Source organism: Chaetura pelagica, unplaced genomic scaffold, assembly GCF_000747805.2.
Source record: "Chaetura pelagica isolate M959 unplaced genomic scaffold, ChaPel_1.0 scaffold372, whole genome shotgun sequence".
In the NCBI taxonomy this organism is placed as follows: Eukaryota; Metazoa; Chordata; class Aves; order Apodiformes; family Apodidae; genus Chaetura; species Chaetura pelagica.
The window spans coordinates 231,108-249,270 of NW_009952257.1; the positions used below are offsets into that span (position 1 = coordinate 231,108).

The 18,163-nt window shown below is 45.4% G+C and overlaps 1 protein-coding gene and 1 pseudogene across 1 annotated transcript in view; both read right to left on the bottom strand.

The window, feature by feature from the left end:
* The window catches only part of LOC104397455, a 13,100-nt pseudogene extending 12,229 nt beyond the window's left edge, over nt 1-871 (bottom strand).
* An 11,761-nt stretch (nt 872-12,632) lies between these two features.
* The window catches only part of LOC104397458 (myosin heavy chain, skeletal muscle, adult-like), a 13,781-nt gene continuing 8,250 nt past the window's right edge, over nt 12,633-18,163 (bottom strand). The window contains exons 21-36 of the mRNA XM_010007419.1: nt 17,999-18,144; nt 17,817-17,907; nt 17,334-17,723; nt 17,043-17,169; nt 16,826-16,944; nt 16,306-16,502; nt 15,763-15,946; nt 15,511-15,676; nt 15,214-15,338; nt 14,738-15,037; nt 13,829-14,032; nt 13,598-13,723; nt 13,336-13,506; nt 13,145-13,249; nt 12,906-13,001; nt 12,633-12,788 (exon numbers count right to left, since the gene is read on the bottom strand). Coding sequence (XP_010005721.1) covers nt 12,633-12,788; nt 12,906-13,001; nt 13,145-13,249; nt 13,336-13,506; nt 13,598-13,723; nt 13,829-14,032; nt 14,738-15,037; nt 15,214-15,338; nt 15,511-15,676; nt 15,763-15,946; nt 16,306-16,502; nt 16,826-16,944; nt 17,043-17,169; nt 17,334-17,723; nt 17,817-17,907; nt 17,999-18,144 — 2,703 coding nt within the window. The remainder of the gene's footprint in view (nt 12,789-12,905; nt 13,002-13,144; nt 13,250-13,335; nt 13,507-13,597; nt 13,724-13,828; nt 14,033-14,737; nt 15,038-15,213; nt 15,339-15,510; nt 15,677-15,762; nt 15,947-16,305; nt 16,503-16,825; nt 16,945-17,042; nt 17,170-17,333; nt 17,724-17,816; nt 17,908-17,998; nt 18,145-18,163) is intronic.

Consider the following 18,163-nt stretch of genomic DNA (forward strand, 5'->3'; position numbering starts at 1 on the left):
AGTCTTTTTTTATTACTGCATACTGTAGAAATACTGATATGAGAAAATCCTGCTTAAATTAGCAGTGATTAACACTGTGGCTGAAGGAAAATTATGACGCAGTAAGAAAATATTGGCATATTTATCAGGGAAAGTCTGTGATTACTTTTAAAATGTCTTCTTGATGGAATTACTCTGAGAGCCACTCACCAGTCAGCATGAACTGATAGGCGTTGTCAGAGATGGAGAAGATGTGTGGAGGGGCCTCCTGGCGCTTCTTGCCTCGGTAGGCCAACACCACCTCCGGGTTGTACACCGGCAGCCACTTGTAGGGGTTGACGGTGACACAGAAGAGACCTGAGTAGGTCTGGAGGAAGGGAGACAGCACGTTGGCTTCCATTGAGCCTGGCAGAGCAGTTCCTGCTGGCTGCCCAAGGGAAGGTGCTGCTGGGACTTACGTAGATCATCCAGGCTGCATAACGCTCTTTGAGGTTGTACAGCACAGCGGGTTCATGGAGGTGGGTCATCATGGCCATGTCCTCGATTTTATCATACTTGGGGGGGTTCATGGAGAAGATCTGATCGTCTTTGACGGTCAAGGTCTGTCAGAAGAAAGAAAGTTCCATGCATGTCAACTAAGATCTCATTGTGGGAATTTAATGCTCTGTAAATCCTGCAGTTTACCTACCTCTCCCTTTTCAGTCTTGACAGTGACCTTTCCGGACTCCCTGCTCTGGACTGTCCCTTTCACAAAGGATTCCTTTGCATGCACCACAAAGACAGATGACTTGGCATCAAAAGGCTTGTTCTGGGCCTCAATTCTCTCCTTCTCTGACTTCCGGAGGTAAGGAGCTGCCTCCCCAAAGATGGCCATCTCAGCGTCTGATGACATGGCTGCACTTTATGGAGGAGCTCGTCAGCAGAGAACACTGGAGAAGAGCAGGCAGGTCACTCAAATGTGTCTATAATTTGTGTTGCCACACAGTTTATTGCAAAACCTAAAGAGTGTCATAGGGTGTGTAATTTAGGAAGAATTTTAGGCAATTTTTTGATTCACCTTCCTGAGCAAAGCTGGACAAATGCTGGATTGAGTTACCCAGAGCCTTTCCCAGGGACATTTTGATTATCCCCAAGAATGGAGATTCTTCCATGCCTCTGCATCTCTGTTTAATGTCTGACAACCCTGATAGTGAATTTCTTTTCCCTAATACATTATTTCTATTGCTAGAACATGCATCTGTTGTCCTTCATCCTTTTGCTCTGCACATCTGAGAAGAGACTGGCCCTTTTTACTGTATAACCACCCACTTTTGTTGAAGATAGCAATAAGAAAACAACATTTTAATTTTGTCTCCAAAGTGAACAAACCCCACCCTTTCATCCTCTCCTCATACAGCCTTTGGTCCTACCCGTGTTCCAAGCTCTCCACCAGACTCACTCTAGAATGTCCGTGTCTTTCTTGACACCAGCAAGCACTAAAGTGGACAGTGCTCCAGATGTGGGAGATGAATGCAGGGAAAGAACTACACTGCTACAATGCTAAGAGTGCCTGGGGCAGAAGCACAGAGTATAGTTTCTAAACAAGTACATCCTTCCAGCAACTGCCATCCTGCTTATCCTCCTACCATACTGAAGAATGTTGCCTTCTTGGTTGCACAATGGCACACCTTCTCCAGCATGAAGAAAGGTCCTGTGACCTTGTGGCAAGGGCAATCATCTAAAGCATGTATTGAGCAAATCAAAATTCCTAAGGCTAAAGGAAGCTTAGATTCCACCCTCCTTATTTTTTTTTTAGCATAGATTCTGATTATAAAGCAGGGGTTAGATGTGAACAACCATTTCCTACTGTTGAAATGACCTGTGAATGTTACCTGTGCTATTAACCATACTAGTCAGTGCTATTTGGGTCCCCTTTGCTTAGCAAATTTTGTCCTTTAGGTGTCTTAGAGATACAAATTTGTTTCTGGGTTTAAGTGAAGAGCTATACCGATGCCTAAAGTAGAAATAATCCTGGATGTGGACAAAAAAGCAGTTTCAATGATCTAAGAAAAATAATACTGGACATCTCTTCTTTCTGAATGAAATTAGACTCTTTGTTTTGTTTTCTTGTCCATGTTCCATTGTCCAAGAACTTAAGTATATCAGTTATGGGTAATGTCTTATTTAATCTTATGCTTAAATTATGCTTAAATTATGGCTGTCACCTTAAATAAGCTGCACTGATATTTCTTTGGCAATGATAGAAGTCTGTTGGAGACAAGTTAGCTTTGGGAATTAGTATCTGAGCAAGTGGGATATAAGGACAGATAATACAGCAAGTTAAAATACTGCATCCCTAATTATTTATTTTTACGGTAATTGTTGCAAAAATAATTATATGCAAAGTTAGAAACCTTAGTTGAAGAATTGACAAATCAAAGCTGGATATGTAAAGGCAGTACTGGGTTTCCAAGGAAATGCCACATGCCCAGTAATAGAAAGCACCTGAGTTCTTAGGAGGTTAGACAAACAGGCAACTTACTAAGATATCACGTCCTGACTTGTAGCTGCCTAAATAAGCCAACCAAATGCTGTAATTTGCAACTCCTAGTTGCATGCAGATCCTCCTTCTTACTGTTTTGTTTCAGAGGAACAGGAGCAGTACATCTGTTTGTTTGTTTAACTGGTTAGTTGATTTGTTGCATTTTTACCAGGTTTCCTAGTAGAAGGTCCATATGCACATGATAACCCTGCCATATCATCTGAAAAGTATTTCCACGTACATTTGTGGCCAGTATCATACAGAGTTAATGCATATAATTTGTTATAAACCTTTAAGATTTTTGCAATAGTCAGTTCTGTTGGCTGTCTCTGTCCATGTGGACTTCATGCCAAAGCAGATAATTTACTTCACTGATCCATAATTAGACATAAGGAATCCCCAAGAAGCATTTCCTGGCATGACATCAGTGGCTAGTAGCTTCAAGCACAGCCACTTTGGAAAGCTAGTTTGCCAAGAGCAACCTACCCAACCATCAGCATGTTGTATTTACCATAACCAAGCAGTGGCCACTAATATATGGGTGTACAGCAATTGCCCACACAGTTTTAAAGAAATTTGTACCACACAACAAAGAAATCTGTTCTACAGAAATCTGCCACCTTTTTGTTTGCCCCTTAAGTGTGAGTAAATTCAGCTCTTACCTCTTATGTCTTGCAGATGTCTTGCAGGCTGGAAGACTGTCAGTGCTGTAAAGCAGAAATGGCATATTCCTCATTACTGCTGCACAGAACTCCACAGATGGATCACAAAGTGGAGATACCAGTGAGCATTTTCTTACAGTTATTAAATCCTTGCAGACACAGACACATACACTGGGACAGCAGGGCTGAAGTGGGATGTGTGGACTGCAGGGACGCTGTCCCTTCCTGCCAGCCACAGACATGCACTTACCATGAAGTTTCCTCTGGAGACAGGACAGCCCAGATACATGGACTCTTTTATAGAGTCTGGTCAGCACATGCTGCAGATGCCTCCTCTGTCTTTGGGCAAAGAATTTTTGGCAAACCTTGTTTTTGGCAAAGTATTGTCTGGCAAAACGAATGAACTGAAAACTGGGAAGTGATGTTACTAGATATAATTAGAAAATTTTGGTATCTCACTAGCTATGTGAATAAATCTCCTATAAATAATATGAGAAGACTCCTAAGGAAGGATTTCAGTTAATGCTGACTGAAGGGATGAGGGTGACTGCTAATAACTCTAGGCCATAGATGCTCCATGAATCTGAGCTATGGGAGAAGGAACAATCAGTCACTGGACAAGCACTGTGACATTTGGGTGCATACTTTAACCTCTTCTGAGGCCACCAAAACTCTGATGACAGCTATCCCTTTACAGGGCACTCTACTTACAAACCTTGGGTAAGAGATGTGGATTTTATTGTTGTCTGCACTGCTTGTCTTAATCAGATTAATAAATATTACAGTGCAATGTATCAGGAAGAGCAGCTGCCTTGAGACAACCAAGTGTGCATCAGGTTGAATTCCATCTCTGGATATGAATATAAAATAGCATTCATTTGTGTATCTTTCAATATTATGAAATTCTAAGGTTAGACATTCATAGGAGGACACATTATTGTGTTCAAGAGCCTTAGCTGGATTATATTTCCTTTGATTTAATGACTTTAGGACCAATTTTGCTTCTAAGAGCTCTCTGGCAATGACATTTATAGTTTAAATGACTTCATTAAAAATACTTCCTTTCCTTTAGTGGTGCTTATTTCCCTGTAAATCCCTATTTTTTCCCATAATAGAAAAAGAATCATCTCTGATGACACCAAGCTGTGTGGTGAGCTGGACACACTGGAGGGAAGGGATGCCATCCAGAGGGACTTTGACATGCTTGAGAGGTGGGCCAATGCCAACCTCATGAAGTTCAACCAGGCCAAGTGCAAGGTCCTGCGCCTGGATTTGGGCAACCCCAAGCACAAATACAGGCTGGGAGGAGAATGGATTGAGAACAGCCCTTAAGGAGAAGGACTTGGGGCTCATGGCAGATGAGAAACTCAACATGAGCCAGCAATGAGCGCTGGAGCCCGGAAAGCCAACTGTGTCCTGGGCTGTATCAAAAGAAGGGTGACCAGCAGGTCAAGGGAAGGGATTCTGCACCTCTACTCTACTTCCATTAGAACACACCTGGAGTACTGTGTCCAGCTCTGGAACTCCCAACGCAAGGAGGTCATGGAGCTTTTGGAAGGCCATGGAGATGATAAGAGAGCTGGAGCACCTCTCCTATGAAGATAGGTTGAAAGAGCTGGAGTTGTTCAGCCTGGAGAAGAGAAGGCTCCAGGGACACCTAATAGGAACCTTCCAGCACCTGAAGGGGGCCTACAAGAAATCTGGATTGCAACTATTTACAAGGACATGGAGTGATGGGACACGAAGCAAGAGCTTTTTACTGGAAGAGGGCAGATTTAGTCTAGACATTAGGATGAAATTCTTTCCTATGAGGGTGGTGAGACACTGGAACATATTGCCATTTTTGTCAGTTCTTCTCCCTTTTATTTTGATCAATTAGTTTTCCATTAAGCTTCCTCCTTGTCAACACTGAGCAAATAACACACATGGCTAAATCAGAAAAGGAACAGTGAGTTTGTGCCTTCTCAGACAGGTCAGCCAGAGGAACTTTCCAAATGCTTGTCATTCGCTTGTTATCTCAGACACTGCCAGAATATTTAGAGCAGCAAAAGACCCTGCAGCCCTGCCAGCTGAAGGGGGTCATCTGGCAGCCTGGCTGTCCAGCAGGGAAACACTCCTGTCCTACCTCACAGAGCTCAATACCTGGCTGTTTTCCACCCTAACAGCGGTTTCCTGCTGGCCTTACTCCAAATCCTAGGTGTTTTAATCCAGCTAGATCAGAATTGTCACAGGTCCTTTGCCTGCACAGTTGGGTGTCCAGACAGGTTCTTCTGTCTTGGCCTGCCTTTGACAAATTTCCTTCACTTCACCCTGTAGTTGAGACTGGGTTGCAGACTGTTACCTCTTGCTGAAGGCCAGAGTACAATCCCTGATTCTCTGGACAGTCATTCCTTCCCCAGACCTTGTAATTCCTGAGTCTTGCTCCAGCCCATACACACCATACATGGCGTGTACCTGGTGTAAGATGCTCTGGAAGTCCTTCCTGAAGATTTTATTTTTTTTAATTAGGTTGAAAATGTGGTTAAATTCTTTTTCATCCTTTGATATTTTATGGAGTATTGAAGATGAAGTGAAATCCAGAAACTAATAAAAGCTTTCTAAAGGGCTAAGATGAAGGCTGTGGAAATCTAGAGAGCTGTGAAACAGTTGTCACACCACAGCGTCCTGCAACCCATGCACAGAAAGAAGGTAGTACACCCTGCCCAGAGGCCACAGCTCAGGAGCCACAGTAGTGGTGTTACCAAGGCTGCACCACATGGCTCTGTGCACAAGATGTGCTCTTTTGGGTGCAAAGACCATGTAGATGTTGCTGTTGAGTAACCACCATGAGGAGGCATATAAGCTTGGAGGATGGTGAACTAGATGCATGACTGGGCCACAGGCTATCAGGATACATCCCAGTTTAGCAGTCAGAACTGTCACATGAGGTACTGTTTTATGTGTGCCAGATGGCACAGGAAAATTTATGTGCTGGTGCCTCATGTAGCAGATGACAAAGAAATGCAGAAGACATGATGTTTACTTGTTACTGGTTGTTTTCTATCTTCATAAGACACAATCTATTTATCTTCACCTTTTCCACACAACTGTTGATTTTATATAGGTCATTTTTTAAAGTCCTTTTTTCCAGGCCATTCATGTACATGTTGACTGCACAGGTCTTAACTCTCATCTCTGTGGGACTCTGCTCATGGCTTCCCACCCCAGCTAAGCATTTACCTCCACATTTGATGTCCTGTTTTTCAATTCACAAGGTAATTTCTTTTGCCCAGGTCACATGGAGCATGCTTATGCTTTTCAAAATCTCATCATGCTATATTGACTAGATCATTCTTATCTGTATCACTGTTGAATCTTCTGAAATTGTGAGATACATTTTCACATTCAAATTCTGTTCTTACTGTGGTTTCTATCAATTTATCTCATGCAGATGTCAAGCTGACAGATCTACTGCCTTGCAACCAGGAAAATTTAAAAAGTCTACTATCACAGGTACAATATTTTATTATCTTGATACTAAGCATGATTTAAACAAGAGATCACTTATACAACAATGCAATCTGTTTGTTTTTTGGGTTGTTTTTTTGTTATTGTTTTGTTTTATATATTCCTGGGTATATAAAATTTGCTCTAACAGATGTGTTACCATTCAATATATTATTTTGTCCTACAACTTGAAGTATCCAATAACGACTTCAAGTTATCAGGGATCCTCATGCTTTTCTCTATTTATATGTATTTTTTCAGGAAATTTCCTCCCTTCTTAAGTGAAAACCAGCACAAATTGTTGAAATCTTTTGCTTGTTATCCTTTAGTGCTCTTTTTATTCTTCAGATGATACTATCACTGCTGCATTTTCTCACGCCTGCCCATAAACTGTTCATAATTGACATAAAGATTCATAGACATACACTGATCCTTGAGATAATTTGGATCATCATTTAAGGCCTTTTATCATATTGGAACAGATTAGCCCCAGTGATGCAGTTAATGGGATCACTCTTGGGTGATAGTTTTTATCATTTTCAAGGTTAAACATCCAAGAAATGTTGTAGCAAACAACGAAACACTCAGATGTGCAGAGTCTTACCTGCTGTGTAATAACCTACAGTAACAAGCTCACAGATGAAACAGACAAACATACCAATATTTGCAGTTAGATTAAGTTTTGTACTTCTGGGGATTATCTGAAACACCAGATTTTTGTATTTAAAAATGTTCCCCATGGGATTTGTAGCTTGCAAGTGCTGTTCTTGGCCACACTCTCAGTATGAGCAAGGCATGGACCCCAATTAACTGTCTGACAGGAGACACCAGCCTCTGCTGCAGCAGCATTTCTGCTGCCCTCTGTGTAAAATGAGAGCTCCCAGGAATCTTAGGACAAGCTGAATAGAAACGCCAATGCTCTAATCTACTAGGGCAAAACTTCTCAGCCCTATCCATCTGCAAAGATGCAGCTGAGGACTGGACTGTGGCAATGGTAAGGACAAACTTGGCATATAAAAATCCATAGGAATTAGGTATGATTAAATTAAAATGAGGGAATCTTTTCTTTTGTTGTGCAGGCTGTTTGTGTGCCCAGTTGTGGCTGCTACAATGTGTTTTCTTGTAAAGAAATGAGTCTGAGAGATCTAGTCTGGCATCCCTAATAGAGAATTCCATGCTGAGAAGAATAAAAAATTGGGAAACAAGAACTGATCTCTGCAAGGAAGTTGCTAATGATTGTAATTAATGAGAGACTTGAACATGTCCTCTAGGATCAAAAGCAGGGCAGGATGTTCATTGCATGGGCTATGAGAAATGCAAGCTAAAATGCATGGAGCTACAGCATAAGTCCCAGGATTCTGCAGCTGGTGAAGGCTGGGGGAAGTTATTGGGTGGGGGCTTTTTTATATGAATGGTTGTTTTTTCTCTCTCCAAGTCCTCTCTCTCTATTCCTAGTGTTCAGTATAACTCATGTTGTTGCTTCAATTAATGTAATCAAAGTCCTTACTTCTCCTGCTATGGGATGTTGGAAGCTGCATTTTTGTAAAGGTGATGCCATCTTTTTTCAGTGTGTATTCCAAGAAGCTTCCTGAAAAGCTACAGTGACAGATAATCTGTGGTTCAGGGAAACATTTCACAGAGCAGTGGAAAGGAAAATAAAAAACTTTTTACCTGGGAATTAGAACTCCTTGAAAGTGCATCACAGTTATTTAGTTATCCTTCTCCTACCATCACAGCAAACCTGAGAGGATGACATCTGAGTAGGGTGTTAAATGAGGATGATATAGAGGATACTTCTTCCATCACACATTGGAGCTCCTGTTACAGAGAAGATTAGTATGGTAGAAAACCTGAGAAGTCAATAGCAAGAATAGGATGCCAGGAAATGTCTGAGATGTTGGAGAATGAAGCAGAAGTGACAGAAATCAATGTTCAGAGCACAACATTAGAAACTGCAAACAACAAACCTGTAGTGAGAGAAGGAAAAAAAAAAAAAAAAAAAGTGATCAGCTGTTACTCACCTACAGTAGAAACTTACAGACCTTTGTTTGGAAGTACAGCAGCAGCATTTTCAAGCCTAACTCTTTTGAGAATATGAATGAAAGTTATACAGATATTGTATGTCTTTAGATACAACCTTCTTTATGAAAAACCTCAAAAATCGTAGAATTGTAGAACAACCAAGATGGAAGGGACCTCAACAAACCATCTGTCCCAGCCTCTCATGGGAAAGGGAGCATAGATGAGATTATTGAGTGTTCTGTCCAGGCACATCATGGAAAGCTCCAGGGATGGGGACTTGACCCGTTTCCCTGGGGACCCCATTCCAGTGATTGTTTTCACTGTAAGATTTTCTTTCTTACATCAAGATGAAACCGCTCCCAGTGCAACTTGCACCCACTACCCTTTGTCCCCTCCATGTGGCTCTTTTTGAAGACAGAGCCTTCATCCCCTTTAAGTACTGCAAAACTGTGATGAGATTACTCCCTAAGCCATCTCCTCTACAGGGAGAAAATACCTAAATCTTTCAGTCTTTACTCATAAGGCAGGTTGTCCAGTCATTTGGTCATCTTCATGGTCCTCCTTTGGACTCCCTCCAGTTTGTCCAAGACTTTCTTGAGTTGTGGAGGCCAGAGATGGACCCAGTTCTCCACATGCTAAGTAGAGTGAGATGATCACATCTCTAACTCTGCTGGAAATGCCCTTACAGATGCAGTGCAGTACCAGATTTGCCTTCATTAAAATGTGAACTTCAGTTTTTCTTAGCTCACACAGGGCTTCTAATCTATTGGCTGGGATATAATTTAGATACCCTATAGGATACACTTATGGCAGTGCTGTGAGCAGGTTGGAGCTGTGAGGAGAAGAACTATGACTCCTCTGCTCTACAGTTCATGGTCATTTGCAAAAAGGTCATAGAATAATAGAACCATAAAATGTTAGGGTCATATTAACAAGTAGCTCAAAGAATTAAGTGCTTATAAAATAGCATCTGATGCAGAGCTCAGCGTGCCCTTACTCTCAGCTCTCTTAGGAGAGTCCCACACCCTGACTGCCCTCCCAGTACCTCTGCTTTCCCATGGTGCACGTTGTGAGACAGGCACTGAGGTACTAAGGCAATGGGCATAAAATAGGTGGATGTTCAGAGGCTTCACATGAGCCCCTTCTGGAGCTGAGGTACAGCCCTTGCAGTTGCTCCCAAACAAGTTCCCTGCATCCCTTTGTTCTTCCCAGCACACCTCTGGCCACTGGAGCCACAATTTTGCACTGGGGAACAGCAGCTCCCTGCACTCAGCTACTTGAAGAGGGTTGATGTTCTAACTAGCAAATGTTCTTACAAATAATCAAAAGCTATAGACTTAAAGACCAGGGTCAGGTGTCATCAGCTAGATGCTGTTCATTTCCTTGCTTGCTTCCTCCCTCCCTTCCTTTTCCTCTCTCTCTTTTTCCTTCTCTTTCTCTGTTCCTCTCCTTTTCTGTCATTAATAAGGAATGCCCTTTTTGCTCAACGAAATGTTTCTGTGTCCTGAGCAGGTGGCCAGTAAGTACTCAGAGAACTGGAAAGCTGAATCTGGTATTGTTGGCAAGGAGTCTCTGTAATTAACTTCTCTCTCTACATCAGAAATACTTCATTTTTTGTGCTTATTATAATGCTGAAGATTTTGTGCACAGGATACAAACCTGTCACGCCCAAGCTGCATAAGTTCTAGTAACTCTGTAGTACACATGCAGTGCTAGTCTAGTGAAGATCATCAGTTGCATCTATTTTAAACCTTCTCTTAGAGATGTTCCTTTATGCCTATTATGGACCTGTGCTTTCCCCAAGATCAGTTACCTTTGCATCAGCACTTGCCAGGTCACAAGCAGTCTGACTCCAGAAATAGTGTGTCAATGCAAAATGACTCCTGCCTTCCATCTAAGGCAGCAAATCACAAAGTGAGGGGAAATAAGTTTCCTTACCCCTTCCCACTAATATGCCACTCGGATTCCAAGAAGTCTCCCATCACGCTTCCTGGGAAGGCCGGTGGCAAGGCTGGGTCAGCCCACTCCCATGTGTGAGACTTCTCTCCATTTCCCACAAATGCAGTTTGAAGGAGATAATTGGACCAAGATACTGGTCATTTAAGGAACCTGCAACATAACCTTTCATCAGTTGAACATTTGGCAACAAGTTCTCAAGCCACAACTTCTTAGAGAGAAGAGCCCTAACACTTGCCAGTGCTTCAAGTGCATCAGGATTCCTCGACATCCAGAACAGGTTGTTTTGGATGGTCATTGTAATATTGTCCAAGGAGAACAGGGAATAATTGACTCATCCAGATGTGCTCCCCAGAGTTGTTGTGGTATTTGCTAGTCAGTCAACAGCTTTCAAATCATACTCATGGAGCTATACATGCAATGCACTGACTTTCCAATTAAGCTTTTGCATTTGGTATCCATCTTTTGTCCGTCTGTTTCAAGAATTATGAGCTTGAGCATAAAGAAAATTATTTTGCTTCCTTTCAAAGTGTGGAAACAGAGGTTTTGTGTGGAAAGAAGGAATCCCACCTACTTCTTGGGAGGATACTGTGGGAAGGGAGAGAGGAGAGAGGTGCTTTCCCTTCTTTGGAGCCCAGATATCACTGGCACTGGTGCAGCTTTCACAGCTTCACACCTAAAGATGCTGTCTCTCAAGAGCATCACTTACAGTGCCACAGGAGTCAAGACAGGGTGTCATCTTTTCCTTAAGTATATTTAGCTGCTGCCTCTCCAAGTACTTCCATATTTAGTTAAAACATGGAAGGATTCCTTGGGTGAAAACCTCAGTGTGCTTGGGAGGAGGAACCTCCCCACCCTGGATGCTGTTGCTGCAAACGCGCTGACGGCTGCGCTCAGTGCAAAGGGCTCCCGTCCTGCTGCCTCCTCCCCACCTCACCTCCAACTCCAGCTCCCTTCCCCAGCAACTTCCCAGCTTCTTGAAATCCTCCCTGGAAATGTAGCAGTGTAGAGCTAGCCAGGAACCTCAAGGGATTCCTAACTGACCCCACAGTGAGAAAGCCCCAAGTCTCATTTGCCAGTCCTGATGTCTGCTTGTCAAACCTGCCCATGGCAGCTACACAGTGCACCAGGGTCCTGCGTGGCCAGAATGGCTGTCCTGTATTTTAAGTTCTGCTTCTTGCCCTGCAGGAAACAGGGTGTAATTTGTTTAACACTTGAGACCAGCCCGCAGTGTGTGGGTGACTTGTTTCTTCTTTATCCAGCCAGGATGCAGGTAGTATCTACATTCCAACACAGCTATTGATGTGAGAGCCAGACACGTAGGATGCTCTTTAGCATTATCCTCTATGGGTCAAGTGCTAGATTTTGTGATGTCTTTAAAGCTATCATGTTCCCAGAATTACTCCAACTTGAAGTATTGATCATACTCCTTTCTGTAGCTTTTTGCATTTACAAAGAACTCCAAATTATTTCTTGGCACAAATGCTTATTGTATTCTTATATCAATATTTCCATACTGGAAAACACTGCCCAGTACTGGAGCAGTTCCTGGCTTATTCTGGTGCCTCTACATGTTATATTGGTTGAAGATGATCTCATGGTAAGTTCTGACATTCACACTTAACGTCTACCAATCTGATCATCCAACTCTGTTCTTCATCCACCTCCATTTTGTCTTAACATCGGCTTTTCCATCCAAGAGAGAAAGTGAGGAACTCCAATGACTCCTTATCCAAATACATTATTTCTTTTAATTTAGAATTGATTGTTAATAACTCTACTGCTCTCCTAGTGTTAAAGTGAAAAAATTGGAAAATGCCCCAAAATTTCGTAACTCCAGAACTGAAAAGTAAATCAAAAGCTCTGCTTCTGCTGTGTTTGCAAAGGAATCTAAAGCCTTTATTCTCTAGACATTGACAGGACTACAAGGACTCATTGCAGAAGAAAGTGACCAAGAGGTTCACATTCTGTGCATCCTCAGGTCACTTTGTTGCCTCATGACAGCTTCACTCCTCCTCTCCTATCTTCTTGCCATGAAATTCCCTGCTCTTGGCCCGGAGCTTGTTGACCTGTGACTCTGCAATGTCAGCCCGCTCCTCGGCTTCCTCCAGCTCATGCTGGATCTTGCGGAACTTGGAGAGGTTGACGTTGGAAAACTCCTCCTGTGCAGGGAGAGGCAGTTGGTGGTGAGGAGCCCAGGGCTGGGGTTCATATTCATTTCAACGCGTGTGCTGCCCTGATGGAGGGTGGCTCTTGCCCATGCTCCAAGCAATACTTACAGCCTCCTCAGCTTGTCTCTTGTAGGATTTCACCTTCATTTGCAGCTTGTCCACCAGGTCCTGCAGCCGCAGAATATTCTTCCGGTCTTCCTCAGACTAGAGCAGTTGGCAAACAGGGGAGAAAAGCAGAGATTGCTTCTGCACCGTGTGAGGTTCACTGCTCCCCTTGGGGATGGTGGCTGCACAGCCTGACTTGCTGTCAGAACACTCTGCCAGCCCAAGGAGGCCTCCTGCCTTACCTGGTAGGTCAGCTCCTTCACCCTCCTCTCGTACTTGCGCACACCCTTCACGGCTTCAGCGCTGCGCTTCTGCTCAGCATCAACCTCCCCTTCCAGCTCCCGCACCTGCAACGACAAGCCCAGCTTTGGAGCTTCCCTGCTGGCTGCTGACACCACATCCTCACTCACACACAAAGAAGAGCCCTACACACCCTGGCCTCCAGCTTCTGGATTTGCTTCTTGCCTCCCTTCAGGGCCAGCTGCTCAGCCTCATCCAGACGAAGCTGCAGGTCCTTCACTGTCTGGTCCAGGTTCTTCTTCATCCTCTCCAGGTGGGCACTGGTGTCCTGCTCCTTCTTCAGCTCTTCTGCCATCATGGCTGCCTGGTGAGAGAAAAGGCCCAAGCCATTTTAGGACTGGAGAATTTTAGGAAGAAGGCACTTCCATTAAGCATTAAAAGAACCCCCAGCTCACATCAGTGATGGCCTTCTTGGCCTTCTCTTCAGCATTGCGGGCTTCCTGGATCATATCCTCCATTTCACTCTGAATTTGGGAAATGTCTGTTTCCAGCTTCTTCTTGGTGTTGATCAAGCTGGTGTTCTGTTGAACAACAAAAAATTGTTCAGTTAGTTCCAAACCAGAAAATTTCTCTTTAGAGATCTTTATTTATACTATTATCATCATCTTTCGAATGATGCATCTCACCTGCGTGTGGAGGAGCTGAACTCTCTCTGTTGCATCCATCAGTTCCTGCTCAGCCACTTTCCTCGACCGCTCCGTCTGCTCCAGGGCTGCCCGAAGCTCCTCAACTTCAGCTTGAAGCAGGTTTGCTCTGCGCTCCACCATGGCCACCTGCTCCTTCAGGTCCTCCTGAGTCCTCAGAGCATCATCCAAGTGTATCTGGGTATCCTTTAAGAGAGGAAAGATAAATTATACATTTACATGCAGAAGTATTATCATAGAATGATGGTTTTGGTTGGAAGACACCTTCAAGACCAGCAAACAGGCTGGAGAGAGTATTAAATTAGACTTAGCAGGAGTAGGGGAGTTTTGAGAAAAGGAGAGAAGCCAGGGACTGCTAATGCATACAGAAGTAACAGACTGGGGTCACAGGGTTTGTCTAGTTTGGAGAGAAGGAAATTGAGGGAAAACCTCATTGCTCTCTCCAGCTTCCAGATGTGAAGAGAGAGGTGCTGATCTCTCCACCTTGTGAGCCAGTGACAGGATATTATGGATGCCCCATTCATGGCAATCTTCAGGGCCAGGTTGGATGGGGTTTTATCATAGAATCATAGAATCTTAGGGGTTGGAAGGGACCTCGAAAGATCATCTAGTCCAACCCCCCCTGCCAGAGCAGGGTCACCTAGAGTACATCACACATGAACGCATCCAGGTGGGTTTTGAATGTCACCAGTGAAGGAGACTCCACAACTTCCCTGGGCAGCCTGTTCCAGTGCTTTTGAGCAGACTAGCACAAGATGTCCTTGCACACAGAAGAGAAGTTGGAGTAGATGGTCTTTGAAAGTCCTTTTAGACCCAAACCATTCTATGATTCAATAATTCTATGGTATAGACAAGCTAGGCACCTATGCGCACATCCTTAGCTTAACATGCCTTGAGCACTCCCTGTGTGTTCCTCAGGTTCTTTTGTGCCTCTGCAGCCACACGGTTGGCGTGGCTGAGCTGGATCTCCATTTCATTCAGGTCTCCCTCCATCTTCTTCTTCAGCCTTAGGGCTTCATTCCTCTCAGCATCCAGGGTGCTCTGCATGGACTCCACAATTCTCAGGTGGTTTCTCTTCATCTGGTCAATCTCCTCATCTTTCTCTGCTATCTTCCTGTCAATCTCCGACTTCACTTGGTTGAGCTCAAGCTGGAGGCGCAGGATCTTCCCCTCTTCATGTTCCAGGGAGGCCTGAACAAGTGGACACAAACATTGTCAACACCAATAATGCTACTGCTTCCTTCCTAGGGAGGGACAGAAAATTTCAGGTCATCTCAGCATAAACAGAGAGGGGCCAAGCAGATCCTAGCTATGTTTCTCTGTTGCTTCTGTTCCAAGTGCAGACACCAGTGATTATGGACACGTACCTCAGCTTCCTCCAGAGCAGCCTGGATTTCAGACTTCTCCTGCTCAATCTGCTTCTTGACTTTCTCCAGCTCATGAATCGCCTTTCCTCCCTCGGCAATCTGCTCCGTCAGGTCGGAAATCTCCTCTGTGGGAGCCAAGAGCAACGGCCTGGTCAGGCACAGAGCCAGGTGGGAAGGGCCCTGCCACACCAAGGGGACAGGCATCTCTGCAGAGCTGCAGGCACAGCCCCGTGTGCAGCAGCGGGGAGAGGTGGAGAGTCAGAAAGCCCTGCCAGCAGCAGAGGGCCAGGGACTTACGCTGCAGGTTCTTGTTCTCGCGCTTGAGCGTCTCCAGGTGGTCCAAGGACTCCTCATAGGCATTCTTCATCTTGAACAGCTCGGTGCTGAGAGAGCGAGACTCCTTCTGGGAGGCTTCCAGCTCAGCCTGCGTCTCCTCATACTTCTGCTTCCACTCGGCCAGGATCTGCAGAGAAATGGGGCCTGAGTGTGGATGTGGCAACCAGGAGGGGCTGCCCTGCTCCCGAGCCCCAGGCCTGCAGCCCAACACACCTTGTCAAAGTTCCTCTGCTTCTTATCCAGAGCTGCACAGGCAGCGTTTGAGCGCTCCACGTCAATCATCAAGTCCTCCACTTCATTCTGCAGCCTCTGCTTGGTCTTTTCCAGGGAAGCACATTTGGCATTGACGGCTTCAACGTGTTCCTCTGCATCCTGCAGCCGCTGTGCCAGCTTCTTCCTGGCAGGAGATAAGCACAGCTCCAGAGAAGGGAGGCAAGTGTGCATTGTCAAGGAGAGGGCACTTGGCCACTTCAGGGCCTTTGAGCCTAGCACTTGTCAGGTGTTTTTTCTGTCCCAAGGCTGCAAGCAGCCTGAAAGGTCCTAGCACCTCCTGAGTAATTGGTCTCTCTTAGCTTTTCTAGCCCTGAAGACAATGTTTCTCATTCCAATCTACACTTTTCCTCTCAGTCCCTCTCTCTAATCTAACACAAAGACAGTCCTGTCCCTATCCTATCCCACTATCCAAGCCCCGAACTTCCAATTTCCCTTAAGATCCTCAGTCTTCTCCAGCCCCTTGACATCCCACTCCCCACATACTTGGCCTCCTCCAGCTCCTCGGTGCGCTGAATCGCGTCCGTCTCGTATTTGGTTCTCCACTGGGCCACTTCGCTGTTGGCCTTGGACAGGGCACGCTGCAGCTCCCCCTTGGCTTCCTGCTCCTCCTCATACTGTTCCCGGAGCAAGTCACAGTCGTGGCGAGCAGACTGCAAGGCGTGGGCCAGGGCGTTCTTGGCCTGGGGCGGAGCAAGTACAGTCGTGGCGAGCAGACTGCAAGGCGTGGGCCAGGGCGTTCTTGGCCTGGGGGGAGAGTGGGATTAAGACAATGAATGGTAATATCCTGGGAAATGTCTTCCAATTAATTGATTAATACAGCTAACATGACTGTACATTAGGGTGTAAATGTTTGCAATGAAAGGTAAGTCTGGAGGGCAAAATTGCATCAGCACAGAAATTAATACCTTCCCTCAGTATGACTTGTGCTAATTAGACCACGTACCCCCTAGCCAGTGTGAAGTTAACAGTGTTTTCAGTGGCTATTGGTAGGAATAGTCATCACCTTTACTTCTTCCTCCAGGTGCCTCTTGAGTTCCTCAATCTGCTGGGTAAATCCTTGCTTGCCCCTAGACAGCTGAGAAATCAGAGCATCTTTCTCCCCCCCCTGCCGCGAAAATTCACCTGGGTAAGCAAAAAGGAAAAAATACTCATTGATTTTCATGACCCAAAGAATTGTCATAGGATGGTCTGTGTCCACAGCACAGAGGAGGCTTCCTCACCTGCTTCTGTCTGCAGACGAGCCCTTTGAGCATTGAGGTCGTTGATCATGCGCTGATGCTCCTCTTCCTTTGTCTTAATCTCACTCAGCTGGTCTTCTAGTGTGCGACACATCTTCTCCAGGTTTGCCTGTGTGTCAACATATGGAAGGGGAGGGACTAGTCATTCACGCTCTTAATAAGAGCAGGTACAAGAAGTTGCGTTGTACGGATTCCACTGGGGCAGATTTGTGTACCTTGGCTTTGGAGACAGACTCCATGTTACTGGCCAGGTCGTCTACTGCAGCTGCGTACCTTGGCCTTGGAGACAGACTCCATGTTACTGGCCAGGTCGTCAATCTCCATCTTCAGCTCACTCTTCTCCTTCTCCAGCTTCTGCTTCACGCGTTGCAGGTTGTCGATCTGCTCCCCCAGCTCAGCTGTGCTGTCCGCGTGCTTCTTGCGCAGGGCGGCAGCCGTGGCTTCGTGCTGCAGCGTGGCCTCCTCCAGGTCACGGCGCATCTTCTGGAACTCTGCCTCCCGCTTCTTGTTCATCTCGATCTGAGCTGCAGTAGCTCCTCCTGCTTCTTCCAGGCGCTCGCTGATCTCCTCCAGCTCCCTGGACAGGTCAGCCCGATGCTTCTCTGCTTTGGCCCGAGAGGTTCGCTCGGCCTCAATTTCCTCCTCCAGCCCCTCAATACGAGCCTGGGGAACAGCAGCAACAACCCTTCACGCCCAGGCCCTCCTCCCACCTGACCCCACCCTGGCAGACAGAGAGCAGAAGGAGCAGAGACTTGCCTGCAGCTCCTTGATCTTCTTCTGTAACTGCATGCCCAGGACCTGCTCATCTTCAATTTTGCTCTGGATCTGGCTGATCTCAAAGTCTTTCCTTGGGGCAAAGCAAACCCTCTTAGTGCCGCAACAAAACCACCCAAGGTCAAGACCAGCCCGGCCCTCAGGGGCCCCACAGCCACACTTACTTCTTCAGTTTCTCATCCAGCTGCTGCTTATCATTTTCCAAATCCATGATGCTGTCATTGGCCAGCTTCAGGTCTCCTTCAAGCTTCCTCTTAGCTCTCTCAAGGTCCATGCGCAGTTTCTTCTCCTGCTCCAGGGACCCTTCCAGCTACAAGAAACAAGAGCTT